Below are 24698 nucleotides of genomic sequence, written 5' to 3' on the forward strand. Positions count from 1 at the left end.
TACGCCTGACTCCTCAGCCTGTGGAGTAAGGTGCCATTGCAGATCAAGGAACCAATAGCCCTAAGAGAAAGCTGAAAAATCCTACCCCCAGACATAACTTTTCTGTGGGGCACGTCTGTTGGACAAACTGAAGGACACCAGTGCTACATTTTTCAACAGGGTACTAGAAAGAAAACAAATGGTAAAAATGTCGCAAACATCTTGATCAACTGCCTTCTTTAGGTACATAATCCTGAAAATGGTACCTGTACCACCGCACAAATCATAGTGCACCATTGCACTATATTGCAACATATTACACGATGTTGATGGGTTCAGTGCGATTTCTTACCAGTGGGATTAAGCCCATACCTCCTGTACTCCATGCAAATTGTGGGAAATAAAGCCATGAATAAAATTGATTCCTGCCCTTGAGGGGTGGGGAGTTTCTACAGCAGAAAGTTTTGCAAAGCCCTGTACATTTGAGACCCTTCCATTTTATTTTCTATATGCTCTTAGTTTAGGTAACTGATTTCCCAGGACCCTGAGTTTATTATCACACTTTTTTTTCATACTTTTAAATAGAGAATCATTTGCAATGTGGGAAATCACTATATCCAGCTGGTTGTCTTATTATAGGTTGGTGCAAAACTAATTCATTTTTTTTTGTCATTTCAGTGACAGAAACCGCAAGCATTTTTGTACCATTCTAATGCATTTTCTGTTATAATTCTTTCCTATATGACTAAAACATGACTTAATAACACCTTATTTACCGAGAGATGGAATATTTACCGAGGGCTTAAGGTTTTCCTTTTTCTCTCTTACGTATTTTCTTTAATTTTCCTTCTCACATATTAGTGCCCTCTTTCTTTCTCTTCTCTACCTTCTTTTGTTTCTTTCTCCTGAGTAGAAAGCACAGTATTTATTAAATATTAAATTGGGTACATGCATTTGTGTTTGCACGAGAGAGAGAGAGGGAGAGAAGGAGAGCGAGAGAGAGATACTAGAGAACACAACATCTCTGGAGCCGCCCCTGTATGAAGACTGTCACAAATAGCTCCTGGACAACTGGGTTGTGAAAAATGCCCATGGAGTAACTTCATGTTCGTGGTGTCTGGAAACAGCACAGGAAGGCAGGATCAAGCCAGTTGACCCTGAAGGGGTCTGGCTGGGTCCATGCTGCTGTCTTTTGTCAATCTCCCCACAAAGAAGGGGAGTGTCATTTTAAGACAATACTGTTGAATAGAAAAGGATTCTCTTTTAGATTTTTTTTGTGGAAAATTGTCGCCTACTTCTTCCTGCCCTCCTGGCCCCCAGTTTAGGGATGAAAGTCCCATATGTTCTTTAACTCCATTCAACTACTTACTGCTTTTGATCCGTGTCCTGGGGGGTCTTCCATGGCTCTGTTTCTGTCCCCTGCTTCATGCTTCCCTAGTACTTCTCTGAGAACTTTATGGTGTTTCTGTCCATTACAGTGTGATTCTTTACCGGTCCATCTCCCCGATGGGCTGTGAGGGCTCTGAGCACAGTTACTGAATTGTATTCATATTTATTTTCTTGGCATCTAGCCCATGACAGTTCTATGGATGTATTTGAGAGAAGACATGAAGTCTGAATTTACATTCCTTTTAAAAAAAAGTATTTTCAATTGACAAACGATTATACATATTCATGGAGTACATAGCGCTGTTTCGATACCTATAATATACAGTGATCAGATCAGGGTCATTAGCATATTCACCACCTCACACATTTATCATTTCTTCATGTTGGGTACATTCAACATCCTCCTTCTAACTATTTAAAACTGTTTAATATATATTAACTAGAGTCATCCTACAATGGTATAGAACACTAGGACTTATTCTTTGCATTTATGTCATTTATGCTCTTTTACCTTATGGGATGTTTGATTATCTATAATATGTGCCATCTAACTTCTTGAAAGAGAGTGTGTTCCTTTTGCTTATTACCTGCTGGGTTATTTAATTCTTTTTTGTCCTAAAAGTACCTATTAGAAGCTTCATGCAGGCACTCTTGTCCTGATATACTGTAGTTTGGAGAAGAGGGACCATTCACGTTTTCTGTATTGTTCAATATTTTATAAACTTAGACCATATCCTCATTTAGCCACCTTATTCTCAGGCTACAGAATTCTGGTTTTCTTCCCCAGTCTTCTCTCATGTAGAAGCAACTACATTTTCTGAATCATTTTGGGTCTCATTCTGCAGATCATCTCTAGCCTGTTAGGTATGTATTGGGTGATTAACAGAAGGTTTGCAGGCTGGGCTGCAGATCTGGATGAAGACGGAAGCCAGGCATGTGTTCATGTGTGTGCGTGCACGATGCTTGCTTATGTGTCTATACTTGTATGCAGTGATCTTACGCAGGAGAAACAGAAGCAGCGTTGATATTTGGTATTTAGGTTCACGCGACTAAAGAAAAACTAAAGGACACAGGCAAGGAGCTTAGCTACAGTCGCCAAGCTATTCCTGCTTATGGCCATAATTACTCTTTCACTCGAGAGAATGCTAAGCCAACATAGAGATGCTTTTCTTCTCCACTCCACCCCTCACTCTCTTGGGACAGAGACCATAGGGACCAGTGCACAGAAAATAAATGAAAAAAGTAATTCACCATGACTCAGTTTCCCGAGCCTACTCAGTACCCATAGACTCTCTCCAGAGTTAGAAGAGGCCCTGGTCATCTCTGTGAGTGATAACAGTCCAGGAATGTTACTTCATCATTTTGACTTTCCTCTCTGTCCTCTGAGGCTAGAAACATTTGTGGTTTGCTACATGACTCTTATTTTATTACCAGTTAGCTGTTATCCTTGTTCCGGATTCTGCCTGAGCTTCTTTCCGTTATGTCTCTCTTGCAGCTAATAGAAAGCTATAAAAATGGAGGCAGTCTGCTAATTCAGGGACCAGACCACTGTTCACTCCTTCACTACGCAGCTAAAACCGGCAACGGGGAGATTGTGAAATATATCCTTGACCACGGTGAGTAGGCATAGTGAACTTACCCAGGATCACTTATCTGTGAAACCCATTGCATTTTCTAAGATACCCTTCATCCAGGCACTCTTCAGAATGGCAGAAATACTCTCAAATGTTTAGCTGGCTCCCCTGCTTATTTGAGGCAGTCATGGTTGCAGACCACTGATACCTATGGGCCATCCTAACCAAGCAATTAATAGAAACAGTGTTCATACCAAGCTCTTTACAGGCTATTTTTCAGACTAATTAGTTTTTTAAAAGTAAAGGACAAGAATAAATGCAGCCTGGCATCATGCACTATATTTTTCCTAGGGTCCTTCTGTAAATGAACAGGTTGGGATCACCTACCTAATCCATATTTGTAGTTCATCACTGTGAGGATTAATGAGGATAATTTTTTCCATCTTTCTAGTTTCTCATTTTTTTCCCCTGTTTGATCTCATTTATCTTTTCAACCCAAGTTACACTTTATTCTCTTTGAAAATGTCTGGTACTGAGCTGGGCATGGTGGCTCAAGCCTGTAATCCCAGCACTTTGGGAGGCTGAGGCGGGTGGATCACGAGGTCAAGATATCAAGACCATCCTGGTCAACATGGTGAAACCCTGTCTCTACTAAAAATACAAAAAAATTAGCTGGGCATGGTGGCCCATGCCTGTAATCCCAGCTACTCGGGAGGCTGAGGCAAGAGTATTGCCTGAACCCAGGAGATGGAGGTTGTGGTGAGCCGAGATTGTGCCATTGCACTCCAGCCTGGGTAACAAGAGCGAAACTCTGTCTCAAAAAAAGAAAAAAGAAAATGTCTGGTACTATTGTGTTGTCTGTGGCAGATCATACTAACCTTCCAGACTGCTTTCTAACTGGATTTCTAATTTGGTGCTAGATCGTTTGCAGAAACTAGCATGCACTATAGCATCTGCCTCTAAAAACCCTTGACAAGCATAAACATATTTGATGAATACCAAATCTAAACTGTTACATTCAATTTCTCATGTTTCATAGTATTTCTAGGAATAAAGAACAGGAATAAAGAGGAAAAAAATACTGCCTAGCTAGGCTGTTTTTAAATGAGAAGGAATGAAAGAGTCTAATTCTGCTGGACTTTGGTATACAGAGAGATTGGAAAAGTTTCTTTGAGCCTGACAGTCAGCCTGTGTATGACTCCTTTTGTACCTAAATTCAGCCTGTAGATGGTAAACATACTAGTAAACATTCACATCCTTTTTCCTCCTCTTTTTATGCAATTCAGCAAGTATGCCTTATTCCAGTCATTGATTCATTCGTTTAACAAATATTTGTGTAGTGCCTAACAGGAACTGCCTGTTATAGACTGGTGCACACACAAAAATAAAATACAGTCACTGTTTTCAAGCAATTGTAGGCTAAAGAAAAAAATATGATCGTGTGTACAATTAAACTTAAAACAGATATATGGAGCTGTGTTAAGTCCTATGGTAAAGCCACAAATAGATAACATAGCTACCATTTATCAAGCACATATTTGCCAATTGCTTATAGTGAACACATCCTGTCATTTGATCTTTACAAGGTCCTTGCAAAGTAGGTACTAGATTAGCAGTCATGTTAAATTTCCTTTGCTTTGTCTTCAGTACCTTCTCACTGTGAGGATTATGCTTAAACCCTTGGTTTGAAATACAGTACAAAGGGCGGGTTAGAAAAAGGAAAAGCCATGAAATCAGGATAGCTGTGTTACAGGATTTCTTTACTCCTTGTAGGATAGGTTGGATAATTTCAAACCTGTCTGCCCTGGAAAGCTTAGGTAGGTGGGATGTACCTTTGGTGCTAAGTCTGGGGCTTATTATCATTCCTTCTCCTATTTCCCTGGCTAATTAATCTCTTGCAGTTAAAAGCACTCCTTTCCAGGCAAGAGTGAAACCACAATGCTATTACGTTATTTTTCCTTTAATAAGAAAATATCTCGGGATTTCTACTGCACAAAGCTCAGGTGAGGGTTAGATGTATACTGTTACTTTATTTTTCTTCAGCACAAGTTTAAAGTTCTCCTAGTTGCTGTCTTCTTAATCACTTTCAATCTACCCTCTTTCATTTGCCTTTTACCCAAGAGATTGAATACTTACTTGGATACCTTAAGCCATTTGGTGCCCACCTACCTTCTCTCTGGAGTTAGAAGAGAACACTGACCATCTATTTGAGTGACAGCACAATCTAGGATTCCCTCTCTCCACACCCTGCCCCCCACCCATCTTTTTACCTTTCCTGGAGAAGCAGTATTTCCTCCCCTAGTCCTAGGATCCTCTCTGTATCCACTGTCTCACTTGGTCTCATTAGGAGGCTGTAGTCAGCTCCTGTTTTTGACGAGGCTTTATTGAAGATGGACTCTCACATGTTTGGGGCTTTCAGCTGGAATGGCTGGGAGGCCAGGACACCTAAGCCTTCTCAATACCTGGTCTTTTTTTTTCCCAAGCTTCTTCACAGCATGGTAGTCCTGGGGTTCCTAGGGGTGATAGTGGAAGCTGCCAGATGTCCTGAAGCGAAGCTGTAAAGTTCTGCTTGATCTCTACTGCATTCTGTTGGTTAAAACAAGTCACAGGGTCAGCCCAGACTTAAAAGTTGGGAAACAGATTCCACTGTTTGATGGCAGGAACTGTGACTAGTTCATGGATATATATAATCTACCACACTCCCTTCTGTCCCATTCTCTGCAGTTTAAAGTGATGACGCTACCCTCACAACGTCCTGAACGTCTGACTCACCTGGAATCCCTTAGAACTTTGTTTTTCTATTTTTATTTCAGTTCTGGGTCCTAAGAATCCAGGTTTTACAAATACAAATATAAGATGGCCTGACATGGTGGGACCGTAGTCCCAGCTACTTGAGCCTGAGGCAGAAGAATTGCCTGAGCCCGGGGGGTCAAGGTTGAGTGAGCTAGGATTGTACCACTGCACTGTAGCTTGGGTAGCTGAGCCAGACCCTGTCCCTTGAAGAAAAAAAAAAAAAAAGATGATAACAATAATGAAGTTTTTAGCATAAGTATAGCCCATGCAATAGTTGAAATATGATTACACTAAAAATGAAAACTGGAAAACTCCTCACCTAAGCCACCTCAGGGACGTGATTGATGCAGCCTGGGATGATATCACCTGGACACACTGGCTTTTCACTTCCTCTACTTCCTCTCTTTCCCCTGCCTCCAAAAACAGGGTCCTTAAAAGTACCTTTAATCCATACTCACAGGGCTTGGTGTTTGTAACCCCAAATGTAGATCATTACAGACACACTTCGGCTGATGAATTCATCTGGCTCTCTCTGAGAGCCTTGAGCAAAACCTGACATTCCAATCCAAATCAGTAGTTTCTCACCAACCTGCAGTGTCTCTTGCAAAGACTGAGTCACACAATACCACTCTGCCCGAATGCAAGGACACAAAGGAATTCAGTCTTTTTTAGGGGGATGGGGGTGCTTATTTTTCCAATGCTTTGGTTAGATGTTATAAATTAATTGGCTTAATATTTATGCTCACGAGAAGAAACACAATAGTCATAGTCATCATCCTAACTTCACTTCTCAGCAAACAATTCCTGAGGTCTCAGAAGGCATTGTATATACTTTCTGCCTCACCAGGCTTTCTAATCACACAGGGAGAAAGACTGTGGAGATGGGAGAGCACAATCCATCTCTTTTGTTTCCAAATGAAATGTTATTGTGATGTTCAGTCCAAGGATCACTGCATTTTTGATAGATGGCAATTTTTTTAACACTTTACTACTGTAGATGAATGATGGAGACTCAAATGAAATTGATTCTTATTGAAATTAGTATTTATCAGCCTTCATAGACATTGTCAATTTTATTCTGACATCTATCTTATACTTTTTATTTGTTCAGAAATGTGGATGTAAAATCATTTAATATAGCCTAATTCACCTCATGCCACAAGAGCTAAACACTTCAGCTCAACTGTCCTTGTGTTTGTTTTTTAGTATCTTTAGTTGCTGATTCAGTTTACATTAACCATTGCATTTTATGGAAAATTATCATAGCAAAACCATTCCTGTCTTTTCGATGCTAGAAACTCCTATAAATCAGAGGGTTCTTGAAATCAGGGACAAGTACTCAGAAAACATTACCCTTTCTCTATACTGTCATCACCTCCTTAAGGTGATCCCTGTTGATTGAAATAGTATCTCCTAACTTAGCAGTGATGATAACTCTGGAATACCCTGACCTGACCAAAAAAAAAAAAAAAAAAAAAAAAAAAAAAAAAAAAAAAAAGCCTTTCCCAGAGGTCTCAGTAAGTCTGGGATTTAGGGATATATGCCAGATTATAGCATTGTGTTTTAAATTAGCATCAGATTTGCAGTGGGTAAGTCTCATCAGTTTGAATTCATGTAAATGAAAAAAATAATAAAACTTTTACACTATGCCAAAAATCAAGAAAGACATTCTTCCTGATTATTGAATATTGCAAATCTCTCAAAGCCTTTATTTATTTACTTATTTTTTACGATTCGGTTTATGTCTGTCCCATGGTTTCATACAACATAAATCTGCAAAGCTGTTCAGACTTGACTGTAAGGATGCCTTTAGTAATTGCAGTTCTGCTGAATCCATGGCTCTTCTCCAGGGGCACAACTGATGTTGTTTGTGGCTCTTGAGTTGACACTTCATTTGCTTCTTGCAGCCCGACTCCTGAGCCCCTCTCCCCTCTGCTCTGCCCTCTTCTTCATTGGCCCTGGTCAGGAGTGTGGGCCACTATCAAGAGGAGACCTGAATAAGGGTCCTGAGATTAATTATTCTCCCAGACACAACAAGCAGCAATCGATTTCTCGTCTATGGGCTCTTTTAAAGCAGGCTGGGGGCTGTGCAACAGGAGATGTGCTGTGTGTTCTGAAAGCACCATGGGAGGCTTGAATTTTTTCTCAGCTTGCATCATCTTCCTTTGGATGTCTTCTCTCATGTATATAGCATGCTGCTTTCCTTTATGAAAAACTGGAATTTGGACATTTAGAGAGTTGAAAAGAGACTCAGGGAGGAAGAGTTAACAATCCCACAGAGACTGGGAGAGAAACTAAGGATGCAGGGATTCCAGCTGAGATTCCTCTCAGTGGCTCCTGCTTTTCAGCTCCTTTCAACCACATTTTCTGCCTGCTCCCTCCCCCCTCATTTGCCCCTCCAAGGGACTTTTGTGCTGTTTCTTTCCTTTGCCACCCTGCACACTCTGCTCTTTTGTTTTTATCCTACCCACGCCTACCCCATTGCCCCCTACTGGTTTTCCTGATAGAAATCTCACTCATGCATTTCCTTTTTGATTTCAATGGGTTATTTTGTCTTCCCTCTTTTTCTGTCTTCAGTCTTTCTTTTCTCTTTTTTTTAACCCCCCTTTTTCTGCCTCTGGTCCCAGAGAGAACCGACCACCATCCTGCTGGGACAGGATGACAGTGCTGTTAGCATTCCCAGTGCCAGCTCTCCCCACATCTGTGCAGCTTTTGTCCTGTGGCAGGGGAGGATTTGGAATGGTCTGCTGGCAGCGTCAGGGAGACTAATGGGAAATGAGGGCCCAGAGAGAGGCCATGGGAAGTGGAAGGAATAGCAAAGGGGATTCGGAGGCATTGGTGTGGGAAGCAAATTAAAGGATGCATGTGACAAAAGGCACGTCATATATACTACAAATATAATATTGATGACACAGTCACATCAGCAGGAGCTGGGTATCCAACAGAAGAGCCTATGGAATGAGTACTGGGCAGCAACATTGTAATTTGGGAGGCCTGGCTACTTAACACGATGTTCACTGTCTTGTTTTGAAAGATTTGTGAAGTTCTGCTTCCTTTCGCATTCCCTGGGCTTCTCCTGAATACTGATGTGTATGTCCACTTAACAGAATTTTCTTTCCCTTAATTTTCAGACCATTTCCCATATACACAGTCTTTTAAATCCATGTTTCAATTATGAATCTTTCTCTTAAAGTGATATTGGCTGGGATCCAAAATGCTTTTAAAATGTCTTTTATTCATTCATTCATTCATGAAAACATTTTAATTCTGTCCCAGGCACTTTTAAGGAAAAAAAAAAAAGTATCTGTAACAATCTCCACTAACCTCTATTGTTCTCAGTGTTTTAAATGCATTCTCATATTTAATTTTTACAACCCTATACAGTAAACTCTCACCTCTATTTGACAGGTGTTGAAAACGGAAGCATAGCGGAGTTAGGTGACTTGCCAAAACTCATCCGTATGTGAGAGATGGTCTGGGTCCTCCATATTCCTAATACCAGCAAGGCAAATGAAACGTGGATAGATAACCACAATGCAGGGTGGGGTCCTGTGCATGTCATAAGCAGAGTTCAAGTGCCCACTGGTCTAGGTTTCTGGAAGAGCCGTGGCCATTTTCATCTGAAATTTTCATGAAGAAATCTGCACCCAAATCTCCTCAATAGGGATTTTACAGTTTTTTTTTTTTTTTTTTTTTTTTCTGGTGCAGGTCAGCCAAGGGAGGAAGATTGGACATTTTAGTAAATCCTGAAAGAGACGGAGGCCTGAGGTTTCCTTGTCTACTGATTAAACAATAGTGAATTATCTGCTGACAGTTTGATGGTCTCCTTTGAAATTCCTTAGGGGAGAGGCATAGTGTTGGCAATCAGAATGTATGTGTATATAAAACAAGCCCCAAACCCAAATGCTGCCCTTTCACATACATTGAAGGAATTCAATTGTCTTTTTTTTATTTTACTTTTTTTTTGAGACAGGATCTCGCTCTGTCACCCAGGCTGGAGTGCAGTGGTGCAGTCGCAGCTCACTGTAACTTTGATCTCCTGGGCTCAGGGAATCTTCCCTCCTTATCCTCCTGAGTAGCTGGGACTACAGGCATGTGTTGCCACTCCCAGCTAATTTTTAATAATTTTTTTGTAGAGTTAGGGTCTCGCTATGTTACCCTGGCTGGTCTTGAACTCCTGGGCTCGAACAGTCCTCTCACCTGGCTCTCCCAAAATTCTGGGATTACAGGCATGAACCACTGTGCCTGACTAGTCTATTTTTTTCCTCTCTTGTTTTTCTCCTTTTGCCTCCTTTCGTTTTTTAGTGAGACTCACATTAACTTTCCAAAAATCACAGGTATTATTGTTTATACACTAAAAGCCACACGGTGCAGTTAAACTCCACATTGTACAGTTAAAGCCCGGCTCCCTGCTGCGGAGTGCAAGTTCAAATAAGGAGAAGAATAGCCTTGTCTTAGGCCTCTCCTGGCATCCACTCTCTGTAGCCCCTTCCTTGCTAGCATTATGCAGTCAGTTTAAAGCACGCTAAAAAATGATTAGAAAATGTACCTGTGCTGTTAAAAATAGCTGCCCATTCCCAACTGTAGTCAGCCGGCTGCCGCTTTTGCCTCTTCCTGGCCAGTATTCAAAATGTTCTGCTATTTTGTGATTATCTATGTTGATGGGAGAATAAGGAAAGTTGAAGTTAATTAAATTGATTCTTTCAGAGCCGTTCCCAAAACCCTTTAATTGGCATTTTTTTTAGATATTAATTAAGAGCAAAAGTTTCTTGCCTTAGTATTAGTGCCTCTGCCTCTCACCTCTGTCAGCTGCAGAGGATGAAAGGGTGCAGAGGAAGGGAGAGTGATGGGTAGCCGCAGGCATGCCTGACTCACAGACTAGATAATCAGCTCTGGAATAATTCTGGGTTGGCTGCATTTGTAGCGATTCCGGTCAGAAATTGTGAAGAATAGTTCTCTTCCTTGCCCCCATCTTCATATTGTGAATTATTGCTATTCTAGCCCAATTAAAATGCCTCAGGATCCCCTCACGTGCGTAGAGACTAAGACCCTGGAGGACCATGGACCTACCATGGCACTCTTCTGAAAGCTCTGAATGACAGTGCCGAATGAAGGGGAAAAGTAAACAAGGCCTCTGCTGCCTAAATAGTTGTGCAATTAGCAGTACCAATGGGAACAGCTACTAATGAGTCCAGGCTACTCATGTTCATGGAATTCCTTTCAAAATGAGTGGCTTAGAATCTTCGCTGAAGGTGTCAGGCACTCTTTAAGAGGACCATTGGGTGCTTAAGCCTGTTGTTGACGTTGCGAAGAGCGCCCTGTTGGCAGCTAAGTAGGCCTGAGGTGCTTGGTTCTCAGGACACAGAATTGGAGTCAACAAGTGGCTTCACATGTAAGTGGGAGTAATGCAACCCTTCCACATCACCTTCCTCCATTGATGTTCCCATAGCTTGACATAGTGTGACCTGCTGTTTCAGGACAGGGAGGACAGAGAATAGGACACTTTATGCTATCTAAAGCGGAGGCAGTAGCTGTGGTGTGCCGGGCACTGTTTTAAGCACACTATGTGTATTGACTCCTTTTTTTTTTTTTTTTTTTTTTTTTTTTGAGGCAGAGTCTTGCTCTGTCACCCAGGCTGGAGTGCAGTGGCACAATCTCAGCTCCCTGCAACTTTAACCTTCTGGGTTCAAGTGATTCTCCTGCTTCAGCCTCCTGAGAAGCTGGGATTATAGGTGCATGCCGCCCTGCCTGGCTAATTTTTGGATTTTTAGTAGAGATGGGGTTTCACCATGTTGGTCAGACTGGTCTCGAACTCCTGACCTCAAATGACCCACCCGCCTTGGCCTCCCACAGTGCTGAGATTAGAGGCATGAGCCACTGTGCCTGGCCCTCTTGAACTCTTACAACAACCCTGTGAGATAAATATTATTATTAATTTGACTTTATATGTGTGATAACTAAGGGGCTGAGAGATTAATTAGACTTGCCAAAGACCTAGTCTGTAGTAGAACAGGACCTTTTAACCAAGAAGGGACAGCTCCAGAAACTTCACTCCTAATCACTGCCCTTTGCTGCTTTGCATTTTGGGTATGTGGGAGGATGAAGATCATTACTCATTTTGTCTTAGAATCAAAGCACCAAGGAACAAAGAGGAATGAGTTAATTTTTTGTTGTTTCCTTAATATGGGGTAGGTGAAAGAAGGATACAAAAAATAATTAAGGTGTTCTTATATTCAACAGATACAGAATAATTTATTTATGGAAGGCATGAATTCAAAAAGTGAATACATAGTATGAGGGTAGAATCAAACAAGTGCTTTAGGAGTTGAGGGAAAGAATAGATTCCTCCTGTCAAAGGAAATCTTTTCAGAGGACCTTGTCACAGACTAGCTTTTAAAGAACATGTCAGATTTAGATATGAGGCTATTATGGATAGGGAGAGCTGGGAAAGCCTGAGAAGTCCATGGTTGAGTGTGTAGTCACCACTTTAGTGTTTTTGAAAAAATAAATAAATAAAATGGAACCCCAGGAACAAATTGAGGAAATACAGTTCCAGATGAAAGACTGTGAGCTCCAGTGTTTAAATACTTGGGAGTAAGCAGTAGATATGCTATACTGAAAACCTAGAAACCTAGATAATAGAAGACCTTCTTATCTTTCTTGAGAACTACTTCTGCATGCTAATAATGTTCCAGGCAGGTACCGGCTAGGAAGTGTATTTGTCAAATAGGACAAACAGAGAAGACAAAATAAGAGAGACTTTGCAAGAGAAGATCCGCCTGGTCCGAGTGAGTAGCAGGTGTGAAAGAGAGGAAGTCAAGATGATTGGGATAACCAGGAGAATTGGGAAATCCCATAACATCTGTTATATTCTCCTTGGCCAATGACTTTCAGGGTGAGAGTCATCACCTCTTCTTCCCCTCCTTATTATGCATAGTAAGTTCATTGTTAATAATAATGATATCCACCAATAAAGAGAGCAAATCCCCAGGATTGTGGATCGTCTTTCTAAAGACTAAAATACTCAATACCTAGAACTGTGTTTGGCACTTACAAGCGTATTTATTCATCCATTCAACCAAATATTTAAGCATCTCCTTAGCTCCAGGCTCTGTAGTAGGCACCAAGGAATGACACAATGCTAGACAAAGCATGGGCCAAAACTTTAAGGGGTTTTCTAGAGTCTGGTTATGGGGAGAGATAAATCGGGTTATTTAAAAATACTTTGATAAATGTCATAATCAGTAACATGATCATATATCCCCCCTTGCCTGGAGTGGTCCTAACTTGGATGATAAATTTCATTACTCATTCAACTATAGGAAATAGGGTCAGTACATAAAGTGAGGGATTGTATAGGCAGGTGTTTAATAAACTGTTTGAAGTGGGATCATAAAGGCCTTTGTTGGGGGAAAAGTCTCAGCTGATACCTACAGGCTGAAGAGGGCAAGAGATGACAAGGAGAGAATCAGTGGTACAGAGCTAGACAGATGGACACTCCAAACAGTGTTTGCAGACTGAATGGATTGATTCGTGAGCACCTAAAACATTGTGAAGGGGGCAAATCACACAATATTTCCATTCTTGAGGATGCATCTATAGTCATTGGATGTGTGTGCATAATACTGCTTTCTAATCTGGGAAGGGAAATTTTTTAAAAAGTGGAATTGTACTCTAGATGATACGCATAGTGCCTTATAGTCTTAATATTATGCTTCATAAAACACCATCCCAAGCAACTTGTTAGAGAATGAGAAATAGCCCTGGTTGTTAAAGTCCACCTGATTCGCCCCTTTCTTCCTGGTTAGCCACTTAATTATTTTCCAGTTATTATATTCCAGTTTTATTTCTGAAAGTTGATTGAAAGCTTCTTGAAGCAGAGACCATACCATTCTTTTCTATCTACCATTCTGTACACATTGGCTCATGAAGATTGGGAGTTTGGTGATAAGGAGCTAGAGGGATCCTTTTATTTTTTCTTTTTGTCTTATTATTCCTGTCCCCAAATACAGCTTTGCAAGGCATTTTAATGCTGTGACTATAGATTTTCTGATAATGCTTAGTTTTTGAGCTTATTGTTTATTGCCATCTTGCTTTCTTCTTATTTAGGTCCTTCTGAGTTATTGGATATGGCAGACAGCGAAACGTGAGTGTTGCCTTTTATTATATAGTCTAGATTATATTCTTTAGAACATATCTGGGAGAAGAATTTATAGAGCATATCATAGGTAATTTTAGTTTAATTCAAAGTCCACTTGCAACTCTGTTCATAACTCTGCAGGGCTAATTGCCTAAATAAAAAAATTACACGATACAAATTGATGACAATTGTCATAATGCTTGCCTCCATAGTCAATGGTAATCATCATTTAGAACTTGCTTCAAGCATTGTACTTCTATACTGGTACATCTTGGAATGCTGAGAAGCCTAAATAATTACACTTAACTTTTAATGTACCTATCACATTTATTCTTTCTCAACTTGGGTTTCTGAGAAAATGGGGCCCTACTGCCCTAGGAATTCTTCATGTGTAATGACATAACTCCTGTCTGTTAGTGTAGAACAAGACAAGTTATGAACCACCACTGAAGAAATAAGAAGGTAGTCACTCCATTTTCTGTCTTTGTGATTCAGAGAAGGGATCCTGATTGAAAAAGTCGTTCACTCTGAGATAGTGCCTAAACTGATAATAATGTTTGTTTTCAACCTTGTTTTTAAAGCAGCGAAATAGCTACTGCTTCCCAAAGAGGAACAAAGATAGGCTGTACAACTAATCCTGAAAGCCATATTTGAAAGGTGTAAAGATGAGTTGGTGGGGAGAGGAATGAGGTGGTGAGTAGCTAAGCACACAGAGGGGAGGAGAAGTAGAAATGAATAGAACGGAGAATGGATGAGAAGCAGTAGAACTGTGAGTTAGTACAAATGGAAGAAGCTGTCTATTGCTCCATAGAGCTGCTCCACAGGCCAGCACATCTTGTTGGCAAGATTATAAGTGGTGCCATCACTTACCCCATTTTGCCTTCTCTAAGGGCTGCTATGACTTTTCCTGAAACACTGTGGCATTAAGCGTCTTGGTGACTTTCAGCTCAGTATAGAAATATCCTCCTCCCTATACAGCCTGTCAGTGATGGGGAAATAGCCAGTTTCCCTTACCCCTTCCCCCACTGAGTGGCTGGCCTCAGGCCTGCTGCCTCCTGGGGAGAGCTCTGACTCCCAAACTCTCCCAGAGTCTCACTGTGCCTCTCAGATATCCTCTGTGGCTGTCCCCTCCTTCCACCTGCCACTCACACAGAATCTAAAGTGAGTAGAGCAGAGTGGGTGTTGGCCTGCCTCTTTGAACTTGGGTTCTCAGGAGATATTCCTCTGCAGGCTGAGTGGCCATCAGCCGAGGGCTGCATGCTGTGCCTGAAGGGCCAGAGACACTCCACACTGCTCCCTGTTCCTTCACTCAGTGCCCTTCTCACTGTGCTCAAACGTATGGACAGAAAGAATGATACCCAGTGTTCAGCTACATCTACACAATTGATCTGTTTAATACTGCATTGACTGTAACCTAAATCAAACAGTAGTCGTTTTTTTAAAAGAATTACTAAGCCTAGTTAACCAACAATGTTTTGAAAGGGGACTGGAGTCAGAAATTATGATCAGGTGATGACTAGCTCAAGGAACTTTTAGAAATCCCCTTCCCTGGTCCCCAGAATGTACCCTACAGGCAAGTCTCAGCAGCCTATAGGGGACGATGCTGAGGAGCACCCGACATCAACTCCCCTCACCCCACTCCCTGCTGTCTCCAGCCCCTTTATGGGTGGTTTCCAATTTCATCTTTGATTTAGGGGTGAGACTGCACTGCACAAGGCTGCCTGCCAGCGGAACCGGGCTGTGTGCCAGCTTCTGGTGGATGCAGGAGCATCTCTGAGAAAGACGGACTCCAAGGTAACTCGATGAGTGAGTGCAAACATCCTCCCACTGGGCGAGATCGAAGACACTGTTTCCTTTGCTTGTGACCATAGCACGGACATCTTTTCTGTGCTTATGGAAGTGCCTGGGGATTTGGAAAAAGGAGGAAAAAATAGAGTGCTTCATTTAGAGAAACTGTGATTTAAACGTATAAGCACAAAGGGAGGGCGTGTGCTTGCCTATGGGGCTTTATAAACCTCTGAACATGTTGGCCTTGGGACTCTGGGGTTGTCCTGCTGAATGTTAGCAGCCAAGTCATGGGAGTGGAGGTCCGATGGCCAAGGAGAGGGGTCAGGACCATGTTCAAAGACTTTGACCTGGCTACTGAGAAGCCCATTTGGGGTTTTCCTTCAGTACTTATTCCAATGTGGTTTAAATTCTATGATTGATATGGCCCCTTATATGGATGCCAGAGGGATTACTTCCCAGCTCCCAGGATGGTGGGATTTGGCTTTGAGGTGGTTACAGTCTTAAATCTGGTGTGCTTATGTAGTTCTTCATTTTAAAAAATTTCTTTCCATTTGTTTTCTAATATTATTCTCTAAAAGTTAACCTCAGAAATTAGATAGCATGGGAATTACTGTCATTTATAGGTATAGGAGCTAAAAACCTAGAGAAAGTTACACATACCCTTGGATCAGTAGCTGAGCCTTAAATTAAATTGAGCTCTTTTGATGTCCAGCCCTGTGTTGTATCAGCAGGTTGGTGGTTCTCATTTGGTGACAGAAGACCCCAGCCACATAACAAAATCAGTTTGTTTATAGAATGTTTTGTTGAGGTACAGTGATACCTGTGGCCCTGTGGCTTGAAATGTGGTTGGTTTCTTCACAGCAAAAGTTATGTAAATCTGGACTTAAAGTGTGCAACTATCTGAATAACAGAGTGGTGAGGCCAGAAATGGGTAATGTGACATGTGTGCCAACCTTGATAGCATCAGCAGATGGAGGTGAGGGCTCAGGGGAAACTGTTTAGAACTGAAAATAGGCTGCACCATGAGTTGTTTCAATTTATAGAGCACACCCAAGAGAAAGGGTTGAAAGATCGCGGAAAGGAAGAGTTGTAACTTAGTAGAACTGACCCAGAGCTCAGCCTATATGAAAAGAGAGTGAGAGAGAGAGAGAGAGAGCGCGAAGTTAGTTTACATAGAAGATCAACCCCATACAGCAGGGGTGTCCAATCTTTTGGCTTCCCTGGGCCTCATTGGAAGAAGAATTATCTTGGGCCGCACATCGCATACATTAACACTAACAATGGCTGATGAGCTGAAAAAAAAAAAAAACAAAAATCACACACACACACACACACACAAAGGAAAATCTTATGATTTGAAAGTTTACAAATTTATGTTGAGCCTCATTCAAAGCCACCTGGGCTGCATGTGGCTTGCAGGCTGCAGGTTGGACAAGCTTGCCATGGAGGATTCTGATAAGCTCTGAGAGTTTTACAACACTCGCAGTAGATTCCAAAAAAGAGTGAACCACTTAACTATAGACAGTTGCAGAGAAGAATTTTAATATATAGATGAGCCCTTCATTAAGCAGGTACCGAGTAGCTCAGGTTTTGGGCCAATGATTGTAGCCATGACACATAGCTCAATGACTTAGAAGCCTAATTAATGGCTTAAGCTCCATTAGATTTATTTAAGTGATGAGAATCTGCCTATGTGCAATTTTTTCCCTGGTGCCTCCTCAATCTGCAGTCTACTTTATGAAATAAGTTTGCCTCCCAAGTGGGCCACTTTCCTTTCTGAGCCAGTTGTGTTGTGTAGAACTCTCTACTTCCCTGGAAACCCACCAGCACCCTTGCTTTCTGGCTGCCTAGGCATCTCAAACACACTTGAGCTGTGTCCTGGTTTCTAGTGGTCTGTTACCTGTCTGGCTAGCTAATTTGGTACATTATTTCAAATGGCAGATATTAGGTTGGTGCAAAAGTAATTGCAGTTTCTGCCATTAAAAGTAATACTTTTTTTTCAGTGTGATGTTCTTCTCAGTTGTTATTTGTATTCAGATGTTTTGATGTTTAACCTGATTGAGAAACACACACCATGCAGTCAGGATTAATGGAGCCAGGTTATGGAGAAGGGTTGGCCTTGTTGGGACCACTCAGACAACAGCAGGGCAACTGCGCCTTTACCATATAAAGGTTGGTCCCACGCTCAACTCAGATAATTTTAAAAAAAGAGAGAAGCCATGAAAAAGAGGGACAAATCAAACAGGAATCAGGAGACCTGGCTCTTGAGCAGGTCTGTTTCTTTATCTTTCTAAGTTTCTGAATCAGATAAAGGACTCAGTGTTCATGGAAACATCTTTCTATTTTGTGTTGTGTGTGTGTCTGCTTTTTCTTTTTAAGTGCAAGTAACTTATTTTTATAATTATAAGCCCCTCACATAGAAACCTAGTAATGTAGGAAGATATGCCCCCAAAAGCAAACAATTGCTGGCAACCTCACAACCTAGACCTAAATATCATTAAACTTTTTTTTTTTTTTTGAGATGGAGTTTTACTCTTGTTACCCAGGCTGGAGTGCAATGGCGCGATCTTGGCTCACCGCAACCTCCACCTCCTGGGTTCAGGCAATTCTCCTGCCTCAGCCTCTTGAGTAGCTGAGATTACAGGCACATGCCACCATGCCCAGCTGATTTTTTGTATTTTTAGTATACATGGGGTTTCACCATGTTGACCAGGATGGTCTCGATCTCTTGACCTCATGATCCACCCACCTCGGCCTCCCAAAGTGATGGGATTACAGGTGTGAGCCACCACTCCTGGGATTACAGGTGTGAGCCACCACTCCTGGCCAAATATCATTAAACTTTTAATGATCCCTCTTCACATGTAGATATGCCTGTTGTTCTCTCTCACTGTTTTTTTTTTAACTAGATGAAGTCATGCATACGTGATATCATATAACTTTTCACTCAATGTTATTATTCTAGAGATCTCACCATATGAAATAATATAACTATACTTCATTACTTTTTAAGAATCTTTAAAATTCTGTCATTCTGTAACTGGATGCTAGTTTAAAGTTGAATGTGATAATTACAACTGAATCTTCTCCTTGAATTTTTTGGAGAGAAGCAGCATCCTGAGATGCAGCATATGAGATGCTGAGATCTACTGTTAGAGATCACTTCCTTAGAGATCAACTCAAAGGCCCACTTCAGCCATCTCTCTGAATATTTGGAAGCTGGAAATTCCAACCTCATTATTATTGAAGTAAAGACACAGTTGTCTACTAAGACTGCAAACAAGTTGAATCAAAATTATTATAGGAACTTCAAGCTGGTGGTGAACTGCTAAATCACAAATAAATAAAATTTTAGAAAGATTCTAGAGCCATTGGTACTTCCCTTTTATCCTCTCTCCAGTAGGCTATGTAGAGCAGGTTGAATTGAGGTCACCAGTATCTGTTGGGATAGCTGAGATGAAAGCTGAGAAGTCTGTGATATTTATCAAACTCAAGTGCATATGTACATGGAGCTATTTCTTTGGCACAATGATCATGCCTATACTCTTCCTTTAGAACTTAATATAACTTTTTAAATAGTTGAAACTATTTCATTGAACAAAAATTAGAAATTTTGAGGAATTCTAAGTAATACCTACAGGCATTCAAAAGAATGGACACCTTTTCCTTTATACTGCTGACTTCTTATTCAATGGCTTCATTGAAAAAATATCAATACATAAGCAAATGTGTGTGTAGACGTGTGTATACAAATGTACAAAAGGCATTATAGTAGCCTGTAAGAAATTATATGATCATTTAAGTTGGTGATGTAAAGAATGTAATGACAAACATTTGTGATATATCACTAAGACAGGTTGTAAAACAGTAAGTAAATGAATTGTGGTTCTGTTTTTGTAAAAAATATGTATAGAGGCATATAAAAGACAAAACCTAGTTATCGATGAAAGGTTCATAATGGTTATCTTAGTTCGGTGGAATGATAGAGATATTCCTTTTCTTCTTTGTGCTTTTCAACTTTCCCAAGATTTCTTTAATCAATATCTACCACTTTTGTGTTGAGAAACTAGCTTAGTTTTTAAAGAGATGAAATGCTATAAATTGTGGAGAACTTAACTGAAGTCTTTGAAACCCACAAAGAAAACCTTTCAATTTTTTCTGACTATCACTTTCTTTTAATTTCTGAATGTTGATTTCCCAAGTTTAGAATAATAGCAAGAGTCCTAAACTAGAAATCTAAATGCCTGCCTCCCTATTTTTTAAATTCAGTAATTTCTATCTCCTCATCTGCCAGAAAGGCTCTGGCTTTTAAAACTCACTTTACCCCACTGTTTCCTCCTGTATACTGTTAACCTCTGTGAACTTCTGTTTCTCTAGTATAAACCCCACACATCAAAAGTAATAAACTCTTTCCCTTTGATTTACCAATCAGTCACACATTTTAATTTAATGATCCTATAAGACAAGAGATTTGAAAGTGTCTTGTAAACTCTAAAACACAAAATGTGAAAGAATCCTTACTAGCAACTTTCTTTGGGTAGCTCTGTTTCTGTGATTTCTGTGGGGCCTTTTTTTTTTTTTTTTTTTTTTTTGGTTTTGTATTTCACAACCAGCGCTTGTATCTCTTTCCTTCTCACTATTTACGTATAGGGTAAGACACCTCAAGAGAGAGCACAGCAGGCTGGGGACCCAGACTTGGCTGCTTACCTAGAAAGCCGTCAGAACTATAAGATCATTGGCCATGAGGACCTGGAAACTGCTGTTTGACCCTGGTATTCGGGCAAAGAGAGCGTGAGCAAGCGCATCACATCTGCCCTCCCTGCGATCGGGCAGCTCCCCTGGAAGAAGCTGATGGAATTCATATATCTGTCTCTCTCCTGCAAGAATCTACCTGAGACCATGCCACTAGTTTTTAAGGGCTACCAAGATGTACAACAGAACATGATAGCCCATTGAGAAGGAGGCAGGATACCTGGAGATTTGTGGAATACAGTGCGAGTTCCACAAAATTTGATCTTTATTGCTTCTAGCAAGTAGCATGAACTTCTGTGTTCACCTGTATAATTTATTTTAAAGATTCAAAGGATGTTTGTATAAATGGCACTGCTCCCTCCTCCCCCTATGCATTGATTTTTTTTCACCTGTACCATACAATTCTACTGTAACTACCCACCAACTTAAAAAATATATATTATGTCTTATCTTTACATTCAATCTTGGAAGACCACAAGATTGTCTGAAGGCCTTCTAAAATCCTCTGAATGTCCTGCAGAAATACAACTGTAAAACCACTTCCATTTCCAAGACTAAATATGTCAAGACTATTTAGTGACTCTGCATGTCCTCCCCACCCGCCCAACCCTCCGTTTCATTATATAGGAGCTGGGAAGTGCCACATGGATAATGCCAACTTGTGTGCTATATCTCTGAGGAATGGTGAGGTGGCATGGGAGATGTCTGTGCTTGGAGGTACCTCAGAGAGGTAACCCAGGGGTCAGCCCAGGCTGCTGGGCTGTAGCCAATAGCCATGCAGGACTGGTTCAGCTTGGGCTGTCTGTACAGCTCCGTACTGCCTATCTGTAGCCATCTTTGCCTTTCGCTGCAATAGAAGATGAGCAAAGGATTAAACAGAGGCCCACAGCTAGTCTGCAGAACCATTCAATTTTAAGTGCTGTTTAAATTGCCCAGGAGAAAATCATGTGTGGGAACTGTGGTTCCGGGAAATGGAGCACTCTAACAATGCTTACTTCCAAGCTTTGTTGAGTGATAATAGAAAGCAGCCTAATTGACTTGAAAAAACAAAACAAAACAGCAAAAGCAAAAGTAGCAACATATGTCAACATATGTCACTGAAGTAGAGAAGAGCCATTGGAATGTTGCACAGAGGCTAACAACTATAGACTGTTGGATACAGTGGTGAGAGGGACCCCATTTTAGGTTTTTCATTTAGGTTTTTGGTTTTCATTACTCCAAGGAATCCTTGACTCAAGGACAAAAGCTCGTTGTATGAGTTCCACTGCCAGATTTATGGGATGCCCGGATAATTCAGAAGGATACTTCAACTATTATTTGTCAGGCCCAAAAGTTGTACTTGATAACCCCATTTTCTATGTATGGGGTACTCTAATATTAATTATTTTATCTACTTTATTTTCCCCTTTCAGAAAGTCCTTAGTGCAAACCACTGTGGGAATCTAGCCATAAATGTCTTTCAGATAGCTAGAACTGCAACAACTAAACCTGCCGCAGATCGAATGGTACTTACAGGTACTTCTATTAGGGACTCTGTGATACCTAAAGTATCAGAAGAAAATGTCTGTCTAACTTTCTGTCCAAATATCTACTTGACTTGAGGGTAAGTCAAAAATAAAAGTGGGTGTCCAGGGGTTTTGCTTTTGGCGAAATCTGATGTCTCCTGAGCTTATTTCCATTTTGTCCTTGGACTCAGCAAAGTGCTTCCCTACTGTTTCTGCATGTGACCATGAATGATGGTGTCTCTACATTTAATTTAAAGGTCTGATGGTGACGTTTTGCTTATCTGAGTCACATTTCAGTCACATATCATCATTTTGAGAGTACGGCTATGATGTACCATATTAAATAGGAACAGCCTTTCAGTGGATGGGGAGTCTATTACCGCAGTCTCTCCATAGTCATTTCAAAATCAAATTGCCAGTGGAAAGATGGATTGGGTGGTGAGTGATCTACGTCCATTTATCAGCCTCAGAAATGGAACTATCTTTTGGATATTGCAGGAGGGACTGCAGCAGATTGTTTCCAAGCTGGAAAAATATGCTCCAGGATAATTTAATCACTGGACTTCTGCTGGGAGATGTTTAGTTGGTGGAACTGCCAAGGAAATGTGATGACAGAAATATGATCCTTAAGACAGACTGGAACCTGGCTTTGAATGGCATCTTCCATTCCCTGGATTGAGCCAAACATTTGGCCAAGCAGTCAGTTACCTAGTTATTACTGCTGGGATGAAGAACTCTGTTTTCCTCAACTGCCATCTCACATTTCTCCATGAATGGTTCCAAGTAGCCCAGAGAACTTAGGGTATAGGTGGCAATGGGCCAATTTAAATAGCTCCAACTGAGGACATAAATCTGTGGCATGAAAAATGATGAGTTAGTACTATAAGATCTCTGATGCATCTGGAAATTGTTTAAAAAAAAAGACATTAGAGTTCCATATTATTTGTGGAGACCACTATTTGACATATCTCTTTGAAAAAAGCAAGTACCACTAGGACTTGGAATTTCTAAAATAAAGTGAGCAGAGTAACCACATATGTTATGGATTTAACATTAAACTACCTCCTGTAGCATTTTTTAAAAATTGGCCCTGAGCTTTAGAAAGAGCTAAGACCTTATGGTCTAGCTCTTATGAGTTTCCATCTCAGCTTAAGTGTATTGTATACCCTCTAATGGGGCATCAGGAAGTAGAAAAGCAAGTGGTCTAGTCCTGGTCTGAAGAGCCGCATAACTTTAACAGACATAAAAAGATGTACCCATAGAAATATCATTTCTACAAAGACCACTGAGACAGAGCTGCAAGAGACAGCTAGCTTAGCTGACTCCTCTGTGTTTGTTTGTGTTGGGATTCCATTTTTAGATGAGGTTGATAGAAGAATAGAAAATTAAGAGTTGTTAAAAGACAACATTCTGTAACCTGAAAGGTAGTCATGTTTGCAAGCTTATATTTTAATATTGTGTATTTAACAAAATAGAACACAGTTAAACTGTGTTTATCATATTCGTAGACTTTATAAAGAATAAGAGAGAAGATTAGTAAGCCAGCAATGAAATAAATACCACGACTAGGAATTTTGCTTTGAGAGTTTGTTTCCTCTGTAGATGTGATAACCAAAAACAAATGCAATTTTTGAAGCAGGATTTAGCTGGCAAATGCACAGTGATGAAATTAGTAATGACTGGTGGAAAGTCACACATACCTGTTGCTCCATATCTGTTCAGATTGGCCGCTTTGGTAGATCTACCTGTGCTAGGAGCTACTCAGCATCACTTCATTTTCATTTGGATCTAGTGATAGCCCCTTTGCCTAATGAATTCCTAAAACTTATTTATTTAGTAGAACCCTCATATTATTCATGGCTTAAAACATGACACAGCATCTTCATTTTATTACATGTCAATTTTATTAATATTTAGGGGTGTTTTGTTATTAAAATGGCAGATGCTTTTTATAAAATGTTTTAATGCCACAGATGGGTATCACATCCAAAGTCAAGGCATCCTTTTGTTCTGGCATTGTGTCCCACTTCCCAAAAATAAATACTGTTAACACTGAACATTGCTGCTTGTACATGATGTCAGAAATACTCCATCTGTTCATACACAAGCATTTATGTATATATGCATACACATTCACACAGATATATAGACATTTATTTATAAACATATACGTGTATGTATACCATATTCATGTATATTGCATAGGTTTAGAAAAGAGGAAACATTTCAAAAGCATGCTTGTCGTTTGTATACGTATAGTAAACACCAACAGGCAAAGACAGATTAAACAGAATTTCCATTTATTTTTTGTTTCCACCATTGCTAGGCTTAGATCTGTCATGGCATTACTACAATTGCATTTGCTATTTTCTATTGCCTGTCTCATAAAATTCATGACCAGGAGTTCCTGTAATTGTTTATGTTGCCTTCCATGAAGCATGAAACCTACCATAGCCTCAAGACTTACCTAAGCTACATGTGGATTTCAAGTAAAGGAGAGCTCTTTCCTCTGTGATGCTTACATAACTTTACAAGGCTGTTTGTAAAACTGACACTCAGTAGGTTGCCTAATGATATTTAATTAGGGCAGGCTACTGCCGGGAAAGTGTAGTAGCTTTGGTGTAGTATGGGGTCTGAGCAGCTTGTCTTCCTTCCAGAAGGAGTAGCTAATGAAATCACTGAGAACAGCATGATATTTTATTCAATTATGCTATTTAAAACTGGGACTTTATTTCTTATTTTTTATTTTTTTTGAGACGGAGTTTCGCTCTTGTTACC

At 40.5% G+C, this 24698-nt stretch overlaps 1 protein-coding gene across 6 annotated transcripts in view; it reads left to right on the plus strand.

Moving 5' to 3' along the window:
* DGKI (diacylglycerol kinase iota) overlaps positions 1-21674 on the plus strand; it is a 468091-nt gene extending 446417 nt beyond the window's left edge. For all 6 annotated transcript variants that reach the window (XM_010340506.3, XM_039472800.2, XM_074379024.1 and 3 more), the window contains 4 exons: positions 2864-2984; positions 13845-13881; positions 15570-15669; positions 20314-21674. In XM_010340506.3, coding sequence (XP_010338808.2) covers positions 2864-2984; positions 13845-13881; positions 15570-15669; positions 20314-20430 — 375 coding nt within the window. In that variant the 3' untranslated portion in view covers positions 20431-21674. The remainder of the gene's footprint in view (positions 1-2863; positions 2985-13844; positions 13882-15569; positions 15670-20313) is intronic.
* The last annotated feature ends 3024 nt before the right edge of the window (positions 21675-24698 follow it).

Source organism: Saimiri boliviensis, chromosome 10, assembly GCF_048565385.1.
Source record: "Saimiri boliviensis isolate mSaiBol1 chromosome 10, mSaiBol1.pri, whole genome shotgun sequence".
Lineage (NCBI taxonomy): Eukaryota > Metazoa > Chordata > Mammalia > Primates > Cebidae > Saimiri > Saimiri boliviensis.